General features: G+C 47.8%; 1 protein-coding gene across 1 annotated transcript in view; it reads right to left on the reverse strand.

Annotated features, from left to right (window-relative positions):
* The window catches only part of ABHD12 (abhydrolase domain containing 12, lysophospholipase), an 85605-nt gene extending 71823 nt beyond the window's left edge, over window positions 1-13782 (reverse strand). The window contains exon 1 of the mRNA XM_049869386.1: window positions 13466-13782. Within this exon, the coding sequence (XP_049725343.1) occupies window positions 13466-13656 (191 nt within the window). The 5' untranslated portion in view covers window positions 13657-13782. The remainder of the gene's footprint in view (window positions 1-13465) is intronic.
* Window positions 13783-16699: the final 2917 nt, after the last annotated feature.

The raw sequence follows: 16699 nt of genomic DNA on the forward strand, positions 1-16699 counted from the left end.
TCCTATATATGTCTTTTGGATTCCTTATTAGGTGGTTGTACAACAATTTCTTCCTCAGGAAGGTTTTCTGCCCCTTTGTTTTGCTCACTTGTTTGAGTCATCCTTGTTTCTTCATGTGATTTGTTATTGTCTGCAGTATCCGAGGCATTAAGGCGTTATTTATCTACATATTTCTTTACTGATTGTATGTATGCTTGCTTTGTGCTGATCTGTTTTGTTTTGATGTATCTGGAGCTTTGTTTTTTCTGTTTCTCTTTAGAACGTCTTTTTCATTTATACATATGTATGTATATACATAATCTTTTCTTGTGGTTTGGTCTACGAGTGACTTTGGTGGTATCTCTTAGTTGAGCATGATTTCCTCTTATCAGTGTGTATGGTGGGTCTCACCCATGTGCAAGTCCTCTGTAAAATTAGGCTCATACGTTTTCTCTTACCAGGTTGAGTGCAGATGGGAGAGCGGGTTCTTTCCCTGATATTGGGTGACAAGTGTTGGGTGGTCAGGATCCCTCCACAGCCCTTTTGGGGCTGTGGGGTCCTTCTAGGTTGGTGCTAGCAGTTAGTGCGCTCTCTGGAGGTCAGCGCAGGACGTCTTCGTATCCACTGTGAGGGAGTGCTACCCAAATGGACCCCACTCTGTGTGCATGAACTGGCATCTCAGTATGTGGTGTGGCATCAAGGGGTTTCAGTACAAGCGAAGACAGCCTGCAGGAACTGTTTAGGTGTGGAATATGTGATGTTGAAGCCAGGCAGACATTGGACGTGGGCACTAGGATCTCCTGCTCATCGTTTGGCAGAGGTGCAGATGGTGCCTGTCAGGATGTGACCAGCATTGCTGATGAGCTGCTGTGTCTGTCCAGCCAGCCACTGAGATGTGGGTGCAGGGAGTGTTCTCACAAGTCACCGGGTTAGGCTACGTGTGTGCACACCACAGGCTGCTGGGTGGTTGGGCTGAGGATACACAGGTCACTGGTCACCAGGTGGCTGGGCCAAGCCTGTGCATGGAACTGTGAGTTTCCTAAACCTCAGGGAGGGGGTGGTGGGTGGGGCCGGGCTTTGGCAAGCAGACAAAGCACCTGCACCTCAGGGAGCGGGTGGAGAGTGTGGCCAGGCTTGCGCATGTCAGTGTAGGCTTCCTGTGTCTCAGGGAGGGGGTGGTGGGCATGGTCAGACTTGTACAAGTAAGTGTGAGTGGCCTGCTCCTCTGGGATGGGGTAAGCAGCGCTGGGCTTGGGCATGCAGGTGAAGCCACCTGCACCTCAGAAAGGGGGTGGTATGTGTGGCCGGGCTTGCCTGCATCAACTAAGGCCTCTCGTAACTCAGAATGGGGATAGCGGGCAGGTCCAGGCTTGAACACATTGGCTCTGCCTGTCTGTGCTTCAGGGCACATGCTAATGCAGATGGCAGGCCGGGGTGACTGCTTACACAGGCCTGTTTGGGGGGGACCTCTAGTTGTTACTCTGTAGGCTGACTTTTCACTGGGTGGCTTCATATAAGCAGCCAGGTGCATCCACTGACAAGCAGTCCCTGCACTAATACCTAGGACTGGAGCTCTTACCCGCCCTTCTGTGTCTTCCCCACAATTGTGCACTCCCTGTCTACACTTTCTCCTTCCCTAAAGCTCAGAGGGCTCAGTCTGTCTTGCTTACTCTAGAGGCACTTCCCCGTGGTTTTCTGATTTAAAAGCTATACTTCTTCTGCACTTCCCCCCAGGGGTGCTCTGTCCCTGGCTGCGTCCTGCCCACTTTGTCATTTCTTTCTGGGGTTGCCTGCACAGAATGTCTGCCACCAAATGTGTTCTCTTTGCTGTTGCTTTCCTGGGTTCCTCAGTCTGGGTTTTTGTCCGGTGCCATCCCAAAATAACCATGCTGCTCTGCGCCAGCGAGCAGGGTGCCATTGATCTGCAAGTTTCTGTTTTCCTGCTGGTCTCGTTCTGCCTCTCCTTCCAGTTGGTGCTCAGTCTCTTTCTTCAACTCTCTGTATGATGCTCTGGGATCCAAGGTAGTATTTGTGTCTATTTACTTGGTCTCTCCCAAGTCGTTGTTGTCGGGGGGTCATTATGGTGTGTGTCCTTAAGGTGCCGTATTGATCAGAAGTCTCCGCTTTATTTTCCTTCACAGCACTTTACTGCCCCTTGAATTTTTACTGTATATTTATGAGCTACCTTATTTGCTGTCTTTCTCCTTCATGCTACTGTAAGCTCCGTTAAGAGTCGGTGCTTGTCCCATTCTTGCGCAACATTTTATTTTCATCATATTTGTGAAATGAATGAAAGAACAAGCATGTGCAAGCAATACTCTCAATATGTCTCACTATTAACAGGAGATTAGCATTTTCTCTTTATTACTTTTGTAATCAGAATGAAAAATAAAACTGTTTTGAAAGAACAGAGGGAGAGAAAGATGAGACCCTCAAAGGCTGCCTTTCACGTAGTGATTGCCATCTCTCTGGTGACCTCACACCTGGAAATCCCACCCCAGTCCCAATCTTCATGTTTTCTCTTGAGGCCCTGGCCTACATTGGTACTCTAAGCCAAATATCAAATGTCTTAAAATGACAGTCTTATTATTTTCCTTTCCATAGGTCTTCCATGATGTACCTGGCCAAAGTGTCCTATGACCCCAAACTGAGCATTTCTTTTCTTATATCTGTAGGCAGTTTGGTTGGCCAGAGATGCATTTTGCATTACATCCTGTCCTTGATGTGAGAGCCCAAGAGATGAGCTACTCTGAAGATAAATCTGCACAGAAAACATCACAGCAACAAAGCAGTCTTTAAGATACGAGGCACGTGAGATCAGGATAATCACCTCCAGCCATCCCTGTATCTTGTCTCTACTACCCACCCACCACCCACCCACTGCCATCGAGTAGATTCCGACTCACAGCAACTCTACGGGACACAGTAGAGCCGACCCACAGGGTTTCCGAGGCTGTAAATCTTTACGGAAGCAGACTGCAACATCTTTCTCCAGGTCAGCTTAGGGCGTGCCCTAAAGCCAATCACTTCTGAGTTACAAAAAAAGCAGACAAGACACAGAATCAAGCACGAAGGAGAGGAAGACAGATGCCATGTGAAGATCTTCAAGAAACCAAGGAACACTGTGGCTACAGAAGCTGGAAAAGACAAGGATCTTCCCCCGAGCTGACAGAGAGAGCCTTCCCCTAGAGGTAGTACCCTCCTGAACTGTGAGGAAATAACTTTCTTTTCTTTAAAGCCACCCACTTGTGACATTTCTGTTACGGCAGCACTAGGCAACTAAGACACTATCTTATTATGAACAATTCAGACAATACACATATACTCTGCATGAAGAGCCGAGCAATCTGATATTTATTCTAAAGCTCAAGGTAACTTCTATCAAGCTTCAAGAGCAAATCCTAAATTCTAGGATTCCTGAGTTTTTATTTCTTTAATGACATTTCTTCTCTGCCTTCATCTTCACAATCTGAAGAGTCCTAGACTAAATCTCTCCTCACACTGACATCATCCACACTCTTTTTTCCTTCTCAGGAATTCTCCACATCGGATAAATCAATCATACATGATAAATGACTAAAGTCCACAAGTCCCACCTCAGGAAAACTTCTATTTAACAATTAAGAAATAGCAATTTGTGTTATTAGCGTAGGACCCATATAATCATTCTAATTTGGTCACCGTTTATGTGCTCAGTGTTTCATTTCCACCTCAAACCCATTTATGTGCTCAGCATTCCATTTCCACCTCAAACCCAGTGCTCACACTCCCCATGCTGTGGTGTACGCAGGACCCTGTGGCGGTGGATGCTCTCCCACTCATGGTTCCTAGAAGGAGACATCACTCAGCTGTATAGAGCACGTATGGCTTCTCCGACACACAGCAAGTCACGGCTGAAATGATTTCCCATGGAAAACACTGTTGTCAGCAATTTCAAAACATTACACGTCAGAAGGAAGAATCCTTGTTAATCAGCATAATTTTCACATTAATGAGAATTAAGCAAATCTGATAGCTAGCTACCTGGAAAATCTGGGTTAAGTCAAGAAAAGAAAGCTAAGAGTGGGTCCAGGTGGAGAATTGACCAGGAAAAATCTCCAGCATTTTCTCCTGTTTATTCACACTCAGCTGATGCCCCTGTTGCTTATTTCATAGAGAAAACAGAAGCACCTAGAAGAGAACTTCCACATGCTGCTATAACCAAATCTAACAGCCTACCGCACTTTTCACCGTATTCTTGCCCTCCTTCCTATCTGAAGGTAACCACTCCACTTAGCCTTGGAACACTGGGTCCCAATCTTGCAATGAGTCCAGAGAGATCACTCAACAAATGCTGTCCTGCAAGTCAATCTATCCCTCTCTACATGCTCTAATACAGATTAGTTGTAAGAGATGCAGGAAGAGAGATGCCAAGCCATATGAAGACTGCCCAGGAGGAGAAGTTCTGAAGGGAAAAGGACCTTCCCCCAGAGCTGACAGAGAGAGAAAGCCTTCCCTTATAACTGGCACTCTGAACTCAGACTTCTATCCTCCTAAACTATCAGAAAGTAAATTTTGTTTGTTAAAACCACCTATTTATAGTATTTCTGTTACACCAGCACTAAATAATAAGAATTTGCTTCTATAATAGAAACACTACAAATGGATGACTTTAACAAACTGAAATTTACCCTCACAGTTTAGGAGGCTTGAAGTCCGAATTCAGGGCGCCAGCTCCAGAGGAAGGTTTTCTCTCTCCGTCAGTTCTGGGGGAAGGTCCTTGTCTCCTTTCAACACCTGTGGCCCTGGCTTTCCCCGGAGATCTCCGTGTGTCTTGGTAACAATCTTCTCCTGGGTCTAGGAGGTTTTCGGCACAGGACCCTGGGTCCAAAGGACGTACTCTACTCCTGGCTCTTTTGTCTTGATGGTACTGAGGTCACTCTGGGACTAAGTTTCTCTTAATTACCTAGTGCTGCTATAGGAGGAATACCACAAGCAGACGGCTTCAACAAACAAATTTATTTTCTCACAGTTTAGAAAGCTAGACATCTGAATTCAGAGCGCCAGCTCACAGGGAAAGCTTTCTCTCTCAGTCAGCTCTGGAGGAAGGTCCATGTTGATTAGGATAGGCTCTTCTCAGCCGTGTCCTCAGGCAGGCCTCTCTCTGGCCCTTGGCCCCTCAGCCCAGCCTCTGCCCTGCTCATGCAAGTGCTGCAAAGCTCTTTAGCTCTACTGATAAGTACCTGGAAGCACCTCACTCCACCAGTAAACCTTTCCCTCCAGTTTCTCCCATTTGTAATGCAAATGTCTACCCTGTGTCTGTTTCACCACTGTACTTTGGAAACAGATAACTTGTAGCCTAGATTTCACAGTGTCTTGGGCTGAGATCTCCAGAGAAGCAAAAGCAGTAAAGCATATAAATATACATAGAAATTAATGTCAAGGAAATGGCTCACACAGTTGTAGAGGCTGGAACGTCCCAAGTCAGTGGGTCAGAATAGAGGCTTCTCCTGATACACGTAGCTGCAGGAGCTGGTGAACCTAAGACTGGCAGGTCAGATAGCAGGACTCTTGCTCACAGGCTGTGAGGATCAACGAATCCCCAGATTGGCAGGAAAGACCTCAGGTAAGCTGTTAGCTCAAGTTTCAAGAACCAGAAGTCAGATGAAGAGGGGCCAGTTGCAGGAATCAGTGCAGGCAAAGCCCGAGCCTTGCCAGAATGTTCAACTGTATTCGAGGCAGGCCACACATCCAAGGCAACTCCCTTTCAACTGACTGGCTACTCACAGCACATGTCACCATGGAGGTGATCACATTATTAATCAAATCTCTTCATGGAACTGATCACAACATCACACAACAGCCAAACTACATCATAACTGCCAAACCACTGAGAATCATGGCCCAGCCAAGGTGACACACAGCCTTAACCATCACAGTCTACCCCTTGTCAACTTGGCACCTACACACATCTTCTTAAACCGTATATAATCTCTGAACAAAGACAATTACAATATCATACTTGCACCTAATACAGACAACACATGTACAACTGAAAATGCACTAGCCCTGTTAACATCTTACATTTTATAAGCAAATGAAAATATCTGATGAACACATACAAGGTAGAAACACTCATAACAATTACAGTCCTCATTTCTGCAACCGGTCATGTGGTGTAACCCGTATTTAGAAGTACCTTCTTCCACCACCCATTCCATATTCCCTCTGTCCTCAGCAAGCGCCTCCGCTGGTTGTTGTTCTTTGCCTGGTGGGATAACCCAAACCTTCATTCCTGAAGGGTCTGGGCCATTGCTAGTCATGTTGGAATTGGGTTGCTGTAGTTTTTTAGTGACTTTAATCACAGGGCATGGTAGTATGAAGAGACATCCTAAGGGATCCCCTGCATTCCAGCTGCACTCTTCTTTACTTCCATTATGTAATATTAATCTGATTTCCTCTTGGTAATCAGGATCCATCACACCAGCCAATATGGTAACTCCCTTCTTTGTCTGTTGATCCAGAGGCATAAGGAGCCCAAAGTGGACAAGTGCCTTTCTTAACTTCCAGTTCAATGGAATTGTGTTGTGTCTCCTGGTAGAAACAGTCCTTCCTTTGGAACTACGATCTCTAGACCCACAAAGCATAGGGTTGCGGGGACAGGAAGCAAAAATTTTGCAAATGAGTCATTAGGGGTAATAGTGAGTGGTGTCACTGCCATTTCCACCCCTTGACTCCTGGACCCATGAATCCTGGCTATGGGAGAAATAGCACAATATACTGGATTCTGGTTTAGAGCACATACAGCCTCCTGGGGAACACTGCCCCCAAACCTGCAAGGTACTGCCACCTAGCTGGTCCTGTAATTCTGTCTCTAGAAAGTCATTCTCTCGTTCTATAAAACCAGCTGCTTCAGGATGTTGGAGGACATGTAAGACTGCTGAATTCCATGTGCATGGGCCCACCACCACACTTCAATTGCTGTGAAGTGAGTTCCCTGATCTGAGGCGATGCTGTGTGGAATACCATGACAGGGGATAAATCATTCTCTAAGTTCACGGATGGTAGTTTTGCAGAAGCATTGCGTGCAGACAAGGCAAATCCATATCCAGAGTAAGTGTCTATTCCAGTAAGAGCAAACTACTGCCTTTTCATGACAGAAGTCGTCCGATGTAATCAACTTGCCACCAGGCTGCTGGCTGATCACCTCAAGGGATAGTGCCGTATCGGAGACTCAGTGTTGGTCTCTGCTGCTGGCAGACTGGGCACTCAGCAGTGGCTGTAGCAAATTGGCCTTGGTGAGTGGAAGTCCACGTTGCTGAGCCCATGCATAACCTCCATCCCTGCCACCACGGTCACTTTGTTCATGAGCCCATTGAGCAATGGTGGGAGTGGCTGGGTAAAGAGGCTGACTGGTTTACACAGACCGTGTCCTCCCATCCACTTGATTGTTAAAATCCTCCTTTGTGAGGTCGCCCGTAGGTTTTCGGAGCAAAGCCCTGCCATCCTCCTTTTGAGAAACAGCTTTTGGCTTGTTCTGGGCCTTAGTAGAAACTGAATATTTAACCATGGGTTGCCAAGTTACCATGTGGCCTGAGCTGCCCATCATGAATTGGGTGTTATCTGACTCAGAGTCATAAAGTTGGACATGCACAGCAGCACTCCATCATTAAATGTAAGTGGTATATACGAGATCGGGCCCCAGCAGGATCTGAAGGCACAAGTAAGTTATATGAGTAAGTGGCCCAAAAGCCCATGGCCTCCAATCCTGTTACAGTGCCTTCCATCTCCCAATATTCACCTATGGACTCATGGGAGTTCCTTATAACAGCTGACTGAGGAAGAGAAAACTTGTGCCTGGTTTACAGATGGTTCTGCACCATATGCAGGTACCATTTGAAAGTGGACAGCAGCAGCACTACAGCCCCTTTCTGGGATCTCCCTGAAGGAGAGCTGTGAAGGGAAATCCTCCCAACGGGCAGAGCTTCGAGCAGTATACCTGGTCATTCACTCTGCTTGGAAGGAGAAATGGCCAGATGAGTGGGGAGTAGGAAAATAAAGACCAGTCGACTGAAACACACAGGCCTTGTACATCTCACTACTGCCTTCTCAGGGTCCGAATTAGATTACTTACGCCAAGAACTCCAGGATTACTATAAAGCAAAAGAACGGCCCACAAAATCCCTCATTTACGAAGTACCTCCTGGTACAAAACATTGTGCAAAGGAGAATTAGTATCTAGTTCTTCCTCTCAAGGAGCTCAAAACTGATGTATAAATTAGACAGACATTTACCTTTACACCATGACCCTTTAGTCCAGGGGAAAAAAAAAATGGTTGTGTTGTGTGTTTTTTGAAGACCTCTAAAGTTGCTGTTTTCATCTGAATTAGGTGCCAACGTTAAAAAAAAAAACAAAGATATCACCAAACCAAACAAAACAAAAAACCTGGAAAGACTGGAAGATCTGACCACCCTAGGTCTACACGCCTGCCAGACAGCAATAGCACAGGGCACGGTGGCTGCTGCCCCCTTCAGGTGCACCATGTTCTCTCCACCTCCCAGGTTTTATCTAGGGAAAAACCAGATAAAACGCATGATTGTCTATGAATACATAAATTATCAAAACTGAACCCAGAAAGAGACAGTATATCTAAACAGGCCAACGGCTTAGAAAAAACTGAAAGTTACCAAAGTGCTATCTTCTTTAAAAAAGCACTAGGCTTAGAAGCTTTACAGGTGAATTCTACCAAAATTCAAAGAAACTAATAATTTAAAAAGTATTCAAGCTGTCGCAAGTAGAGAAAAGAATGTATAAGAATATAAAGATATAGAATACATTATTACAACTTGGCAAAGATAGAATTAAAAAAGAAAATTACAGAAGTCTCACAAATAATGACACAAAACTTCTAAATAAAATAATACTAAATAGAATCTGGTTACACAACAGAGTTCACCTCAAGACTACTATGATGATTCAATAATAGAAAATATATTTCTATAACTCAGCACATTAGCAGATCAAGGAAGAAAATCTATACGATCGTTACACAGATGCTAAAATGGCATTTGATAAAATTCAACAACCATTTTTTTATTTTAAAAACCCCAGAACATCAGCAACACGCCCGTTAGTAAAATAATCAGCATGGCACTTAATGACAAAAATACTACAAGCGTTCTCATGAAAGCTGGGGATAAGAACTTTGCTCTTAAAATACAATGCACTTGGAAAGGAGAAAGAAATGAGACATAAAAATCGGAAACCAAGGGACAAACTTCTTATTTGCAGCTGACATGATAACGTACCTGGAAAATCCAAGAAAATTCACCAGAAAAACTATTAGAAACAATAGCATAAATAAGGTGCTGGTTACAAAATTAATAATACAACTAAGAAGAATATGTAGTATAAGAAAGGATTCAATTTTCGGTAACAAAAAAGATAAAATAACCACGAATAAACTTTTAAGAAACGTGCAGGGTTTCCAAACAAACCAACTGCGAGAAGACATTTCTGAGACAATTGAGGAAATCTGTATGTGGACTGGATAGCATGTAACAATAAATTACTGTTAATCTTGATAAATATGATATCACTGGGGTTATGTACATTTTGAAAAGTCCTAATTTGTTGGAGATACACAGTGCAGTATTTATGCATACAATGATTTGTTTTAAAATACTCCAGTCCTCTACCCTACAAAAAAATGGATGGGATGAGGGATAGTTGCTTCAGATTGGCAAAATATTGGTATCTGTTGAAACTAAGCAATGGATACACGGGAGTTCATTATATTATTTTCCTTACGTTTATACATTAGAAAATATCCACAATGAAAAGTTTTAAAAAATGTGCAAGGACTAAAACAAAACCCATAGGGTTTGCAAGGAGCAGCTGGTGGATTCGAACTGTCGACCTTTTGGTTAGTGGCCAAGCCCTTAACCACTGTGCCACCAGGGCTCCTTTGGACCAAAACACAAAGGGGCATAAAAGACATAATAACTATAAAAAGCAATAAGCTTATAAAAACACACCAAAAAATGCTGCCTAATAATTAAGACAGGAGCTCTGGTGGCTCAAAGGTTAACTGCTTGGCTGCTAACCCGAAAGGTCAGTGGTTGGAACCCACCAGCATCTCTGAAGGAGAAAAGCTATGGCTGTCTGCTGCCATAAAGATTACAGCCTAGGAAATACTACGGGGGCAGCTCTACTCTATCCTGTAAGGTCACTAACAACAACAATTAAGAGATGCAAATTAAAGCTACAAACCAGATGCCATTTTTCACCAGACAGGCAAAGATCAAAATATCTGGTAATGTACAGTGCTGGTTGAGAGTGTGTGTGTGTGCGTGTGTGAAGACACCTTACATTGTTGGTGGGAATACAAATTAGTACAACTTCTTTTGAGGGTGATTTGACTTTATCTTTCAAAGTTATAATACATACACCCCTTGGTCCAGCAATTCCACTTTCAGGATAGCTACAGATATTCATCCAACAAGTATTTTCTGCTACCCACCATGTGCCAGGCACTGAAAATAGGATGGTTAAGGAAACAATGTTCCTGCTGCGGGGTGGGTTAGAAACCATCAACCTTTCAGTTAGCAGAGTGCTTAACCATTGCACTCCAGAGCCCCGTACCCCATAAGACTATAGCCTAGGGAACCCTATGGGGCACTTCTACTCTGTCACATGGGGTTGCTGTGAGTCAGAACCAACTCGACAGCCCCTAACAACGGACCACTTTAGAAAGGGACAAGAGGCAGGGGTGGTGGAGCTTTAACTTCTTTGTGATATTTTTGAGCAAAATGAAATTTTTTTTAATTGGGAAAAAAATTGATAATAGCAACTTGAAAGATTATATAGGAACCTTAGTGCGCAGTGAGTTTATGTTAATGAGGGAGGAACAGCTCAGAAAAGGAGGGTGAGAATGGCTGAATGTAATCAGTGTTACTAAATTGTACATGTAGAAACTGTGGAATTGATATGTTCTGCTGTGTATATTCTCAACAACAATAACAAAATATACAAAATTCAGAAAAAAGAAACCTTTGAAAAAAGAGAAAACAATGTTCCTGCCCTCATGGAGCTTCCCCTTTAGTGCAGAAAGAGATGGTCAATAAAACAAGTCAACAAATGCACCTGTAATTATAATATCGGGTCAGTGATAAGTGCAATGAAGAAAAAAGTTAACAGAACAAAGGGGTTGAGAGGAAGGAGAAGGCTATTTTGGAAGACTGGTCCCAGAAGATCTCTTGGAGGAGACGGATGAGCAGAGGCCTGAATGAAGAAGATAAAGCATGAGAATGCTGGAGAGAATGTTCCAGGCAGTAGGAAAGGAAACCAGGAATAAGAAACAAATTTGGCCTTTCCTTTGTTTTTCTTTTCATTCCCCTAACAGCCTTTTGTTCATCCAAAGGATAGGTATGGGCACCACTTAAATCTCTCTCTTCGACTCCTCACATGAAAATTGAAATTAATCAGATGCTTTTAATACAAGAAGGTGCTAGTTCAGCATTGTTTCCCCCAAACCTTTCTGTGCACAACAATTTGATTTCTTCAATGGATGGATTTCTAATTTTATCGAAGGGCTATGCCAAACCTGTTAACAAAAGTGCATTAAAGCTAAATTATGAGTTTTTAATGCACATAAACATTTCCACAGCAAAGAATACAAATTAGTTTTACAAAAGATATTGACCAGTTGCTAAGTCATTTTACACACACACACATAGTCCTGTCCTTCTGGCAGAACTGAGTCATCAATTTGGAGGGTTCTATAAAAAACAAATTTTTTTCTTTTTTATAGTTTAATTTCAAGATCTTTTAAGCAATGCAGTTGAAATTCTGGTCTTCTTTAGGGGCTATTTGGATAAATATTTTATAGTGAAGTGGCCAATGTCAATTAAAGGCATTCTAGTTGACCTCAACAGAAATGCCTTTGCCACAAGACCTGTTAACACTACACACTAACTTCTTCAAACAATACCAAGAAACATCAAGGCTCCAAAATTGCCATAAATGATACATTCTACAAACAGCCAAGTAATTAAAGGACCAGTAAGCGAGGAGAGAAATTTGACCCTGTGAAGTATGCTCCTATCTCAATTTGGAAGCCAGCGTTACATAAATTCATTCATCCCAGTGGGAAAAGGCAAACGACCGAAGGGCTCCAAGACTCTGGTGGGTCCCTTCTTGGCGGGTCTCACTCATCGGGGCTGCCTTTAAGGGCCAGCAGCCCCCTGCACATCACACGACAGGTTTCCCTCCAACAGCTGCAGATGCCGTACACCCCACCTTTCCCTGGGCGCCGCGGGCCACTTAACCGCTCCCCAAAGGTCCGGCATTTCCGAGCAACGAATGCCATTCCTGACAGCTAGTCACCCGGAGAGGACAAGGATCGCCGAAGTGAGAATCGGGGCCCTGGGGAGCTTCCGCACACGCAATCCGGGTAGGGGGGTCAGGTTAGAGGGGCGCCGGCTGACCCCCGGCTTGGGTCCGGTTAGAGGGGCGCCGGCTGACCCCCGGCTTGGGTCCGGTTAGGGGGGCGCCGGCTGATCCCCGGCTTGGGTCCGGTTAGAGGGGCGCCGGTTGACACCCGGCTTGGGTCCGGTTAGAGGGGCGCCGGCCGACCCCCGGCTTGGGTCCGCTTAGGGGGGCGCCAGCTGACCCCCGGCTTGGGTCCGGTTAGAGGGGCGCCGGCTGACCCCCGGCTTGGGTCCGGTTAGAGGAATCGGGCTAAGGGGGCGCCGGCCGACCCCCAGCTTGGGTCCGGTTAGAGGGATCGGGCTAAGGGGGCGCCGGCCGACCCCCGGCTTGGGTCCGGTTAGAGGGGCCCCGGCTGACCCCCGGCTTGGGTCCGGTTAGGGGGCGCCGGTTGACCCCCGGCTTGGGTCCGGTTAGAGAAATCGGGCTAAGGGGGCGCCGGCCGACCCCCGGCTTGGGTCCGGTTAGAGGGGCGCCGGCCGACCCCCGGCTTGGGTCCGGTTAGGGGGGCGCCGGCTGACCCCCGGCTTGGATCCGGTTAGAGGGGCGCCGGTTGACCCCCGGCTTGGGTCCGGTTAGGGGGGCGCCGGCCGACCCCCGGCTTGGGTCCTGAGCAGAGGACGAGGCGCAGACGCGCTCCAGCACTCGGGGTCCCCAGCCCCTCCGCGCCTCGCCCCCGGCCCTCCCTTCCCCTCCCGCGCAGGGTCGTCACTTCCCGGCCGCTCCGACCCCGCCGCCGAAGGGGCCCCCGCGGGCTCGCCGCGGAGAGCGGGCGCGCAGGGACCGAGGGCCGCGGGGCACCGGGGTCGATGCGGAGCGCGGCTCTCGGCAGGTAACTCGGAGGCCTCGGGGCCGCCCTTGCCGGCCGGGGGAAGAAGGCGCCCGGAGACGGGTCGGGGAGGACACCGGGGACAGGGCCCAGGCGCGGGGCGCTCCGGCGGGCAGGCAGCCGGGGGAGGGCTCGGGAGCTACCTGCCGGCCAGGTGGGGCCCCGCCCCGCCCTGCGCAGCGCCTCACCTGCCCAGAGCCCGCTTCATGCCCGCGTCGGCCGCGCACCGCGGCTCGGCCGCCCCCGCGCCCGGCAGACGCAGGTTCTGCTTCAGGCGGCAGTCGGCGTCCAGCGCCGCGGGGGCGGAGGCTGAGGAGGACGAGCCCGCGGCGACGGAGCGCTCATGCTCCAAGGCGACGGGCCCGGCCCGCTTCCTCATGCCGCGGCCGACAGGGCCGGCCGCCGAGGGCGCCAGCTGGCCTCGTCCGCCCGCCTGCGCCGCTCCCGCTGCAGTCCCCGCCGCCCGGAGCCGGAGCCGGAGCCGGAGCCGGAGCCGCCGCCGCCGCCGCCGCCGCCGCCGCCGCCGCCGCCGCCGCCGCCGCCGCCGCCGCCGCCGCCGCCGCCGCCGGGAGCCCCTCACATCTCGGCCGAGGCCGCGGCGCGCGACAACGGACTACACCCGGGACGGCGGGTCACGCCGACCAATCAGCGCCGGGATCCCTCCCCCGCTTCCCGCCCCCAGCGTTCCGCGTCCGGAGTCCCGCGGGGAGCGCGGCCCGCCCCGCCAGCCGGGAGCCATCTTGGGGAAGGGCGGGCGAAGCCGAGGCTAGCGTCATCGTAAGGGCAAGGCCGAGCGGCCCGCAAGCCTGGCTGGGCCTGGGCGCGGACTCCGCCGGAGTTGAGCAGCTGCGGCACTGTCGCGCCCCAGGGCGCCAGCCGGAAGGCGAGCACTGGGGAGGAGTGGCCACAAGGGGCCGCTCTTCCGCTCGCATCCAACGCTGGAAACCCGGCCCAAGTGAATTCTGGGAATGTTCTTATAAACCTCACAATTCTGCTAGTTGGGGGTGGGGGTGGGGGCGGGGGCGGGGGTGGGGATGGGGGTGGGGGCGGCTAACACATATTTCTCTGCCTCTGGGAATGGTAACTCCATCCTTGCATTACCTCAGGCCAAAACCTTGAGGTCATCAGTGATTTTTCCTTTCTAATGCCACAGTGGGAGCCTCTGGGTGCTGCAAACCATTAAGGTGTCACTGCTACCCCAAAGGCTGGAGGTTTATGTCCACCCAGAGGTGCCTCAGAAGAAAGGCCTGGCGATTTACATCTGAAAACTCAGCCACTGAAAACCCTACAGAGCACAGGTCTACTCTGACACACATGGGGGGTTGCGTGAGTCGGAGTTGACTGACAGCAGCTGGTGGGCCACAGCATGTTGCCTTTCAGCTCCACCTTCAAAATCAGTCTAGGACCCAATCACTGCTCACTACCTCCACCATCTCTCACCTGGATTACTTTAATGGCCTAGCTGGTCTCCTTTGCCCGGCTTCAGTTGACTTAGACACCACAGAGGTCTTTTTAAAAAAAGTTTTTTAAACCTAGGTCAGAGCCTGTCACCGTCAAAACACTTTAATGGCTCCCCATCTCACACAAAATAAAACCGAAAGTTTATGCAATGGCCTAAGGGCCTGTCTGATATGGCCTCCATCTTCTCCTTACTCACCCTGCACAGGAAGCACTGCCGCCTCGTATGCCTTGCACACAGGCCACCCAAATTCCCCCCCTCACACTTCTGCACTTGGCATTGTTGCTGCCAAGAATTCTCTGCACTTCCCACTGCCATGTGTCCACATTGCTCCCTCCCTCCCATCTTTCAGGTTTGTGTCTTCTCTGAGCACTTTAACTCAAAACCCTCAGACCCCCGCACCATCACTCTGTTCTCCTTCTTTGGCTCATTCTTCATAGCACATATCACCAATATATCCGTCAAGAATATATCTGTGTATTGCTGTTTTCCCACACTAGAACATATACCAAAGATTTTGTTCACTGCTTTGCTCATTGTCTACAACAACGCTGATACATCTAAGTCAAACCAAACCATTGCTGTCGAGTTGATTCCAACTCATAGCAACCCTATGAAAGTTAATATTTGCTGAGGGAAATGATTGAATCACACAATCCCAGAGGTTGTGATCCCTGTAAAATGATCCCCTTTTACAGGTAAGGAAGTGAGTCTCAGGGACATTGAAGGGCTTTACCTAGGGGCCTAATGAAAAATATTTATACTGTAGCAGAAAAGCCTGTGAATAGCTGGTCTTTGGGCCACAATCCTGCAGGACATTCCAATGTAGAATTCTGTATTTGACTAAAAAGGAAAAAGAAAAATTTGGCTAAGTTATCCCTTACTGTAAAGCTGAAATGTCACTCTGCATAAGGATGAGATTCTGAGGCTTTGTTTTTAAAGCAGGCCTTTCCCTTACCCATACCTCAGATCAGATATCTACTGTACCTGTATTTGGAAAAGAGCAACATAGTCTCTAGGGTTAGCTAGAATTAATCTGAGTAATATTGCTCTTTAAAAAATAGCCCAATTAGACCCATCGTTTCTATAGCAATGACTTCTACCTTTGATTCTATGTGGTTATGAGATTTTCCATAGATTACCTAGTCAAGATAACACATGAATTCCTATTAATCTTAAAAAAAGAAAGAAAGAAAAAGCCTTGCCATTGAATGAATTCCAATTCATAGTGAGGCTACAGGGCAGAGTAGAACTTCCTCACAGGGTTTCAGGGCTGCAGTCTTCATGGAAGCCAACTGTCACATCTTCCTCCCTGATGGCAGCTGGTGGGCTTAAACTGGTTCACACTGCAGACCTGTTGACTGGCAACCCAGAGCATATCCACTGCGCCACCAGGGCTCCCCCATTCATCTAGGGCATCCCCCCCCGCCCAGGCCTGGTGAGGGACAGTTCTACTGGGTCGTGTACGGTCGCTGTTAAGTCAGAATCAACTAAACAGCAATTTGTTTTCTTTTGGTTTTGGTAGACCTGATGACAAGGTATACTTTACAAACATTTTAAATGAGTGCTTAAAAATCAAAAAGGTGGTACAGTGGAGTTGAAAGTGAAAAACTTTAGTTCAGAGTCTATCACTTTAGCAGCTGTTTCCTAGGCAGTATCATGAGTCTAAATAACCAGTTTTATGGATAATCGTTAGAAGTCCACGAAGTATACATCGACTGAGGACGTACCCAGTAAAAGTCGTTTTTCCTTTGCTATCAAACAAACAATAACACTGCAAAACTAAACAAAGGAAATGCCGAACATAGTATTAATGCACACCGTTTCTGGGACTTTCCGTCTCCGAGCGCCCCTTTGAACCTTAACAAAAATGAAAGCGTCAGGTGGGGAAAAAAAGCAAGCTGCGGGACGTGCATTTATCCGAAGCTGCCCGGCCCGCCACATCGCAACTCAAAAGCCGTCT

This window comes from Elephas maximus, chromosome 25 (genome assembly GCF_024166365.1).
Source record: "Elephas maximus indicus isolate mEleMax1 chromosome 25, mEleMax1 primary haplotype, whole genome shotgun sequence".
Classification (NCBI taxonomy): domain Eukaryota; kingdom Metazoa; phylum Chordata; class Mammalia; order Proboscidea; family Elephantidae; genus Elephas; species Elephas maximus.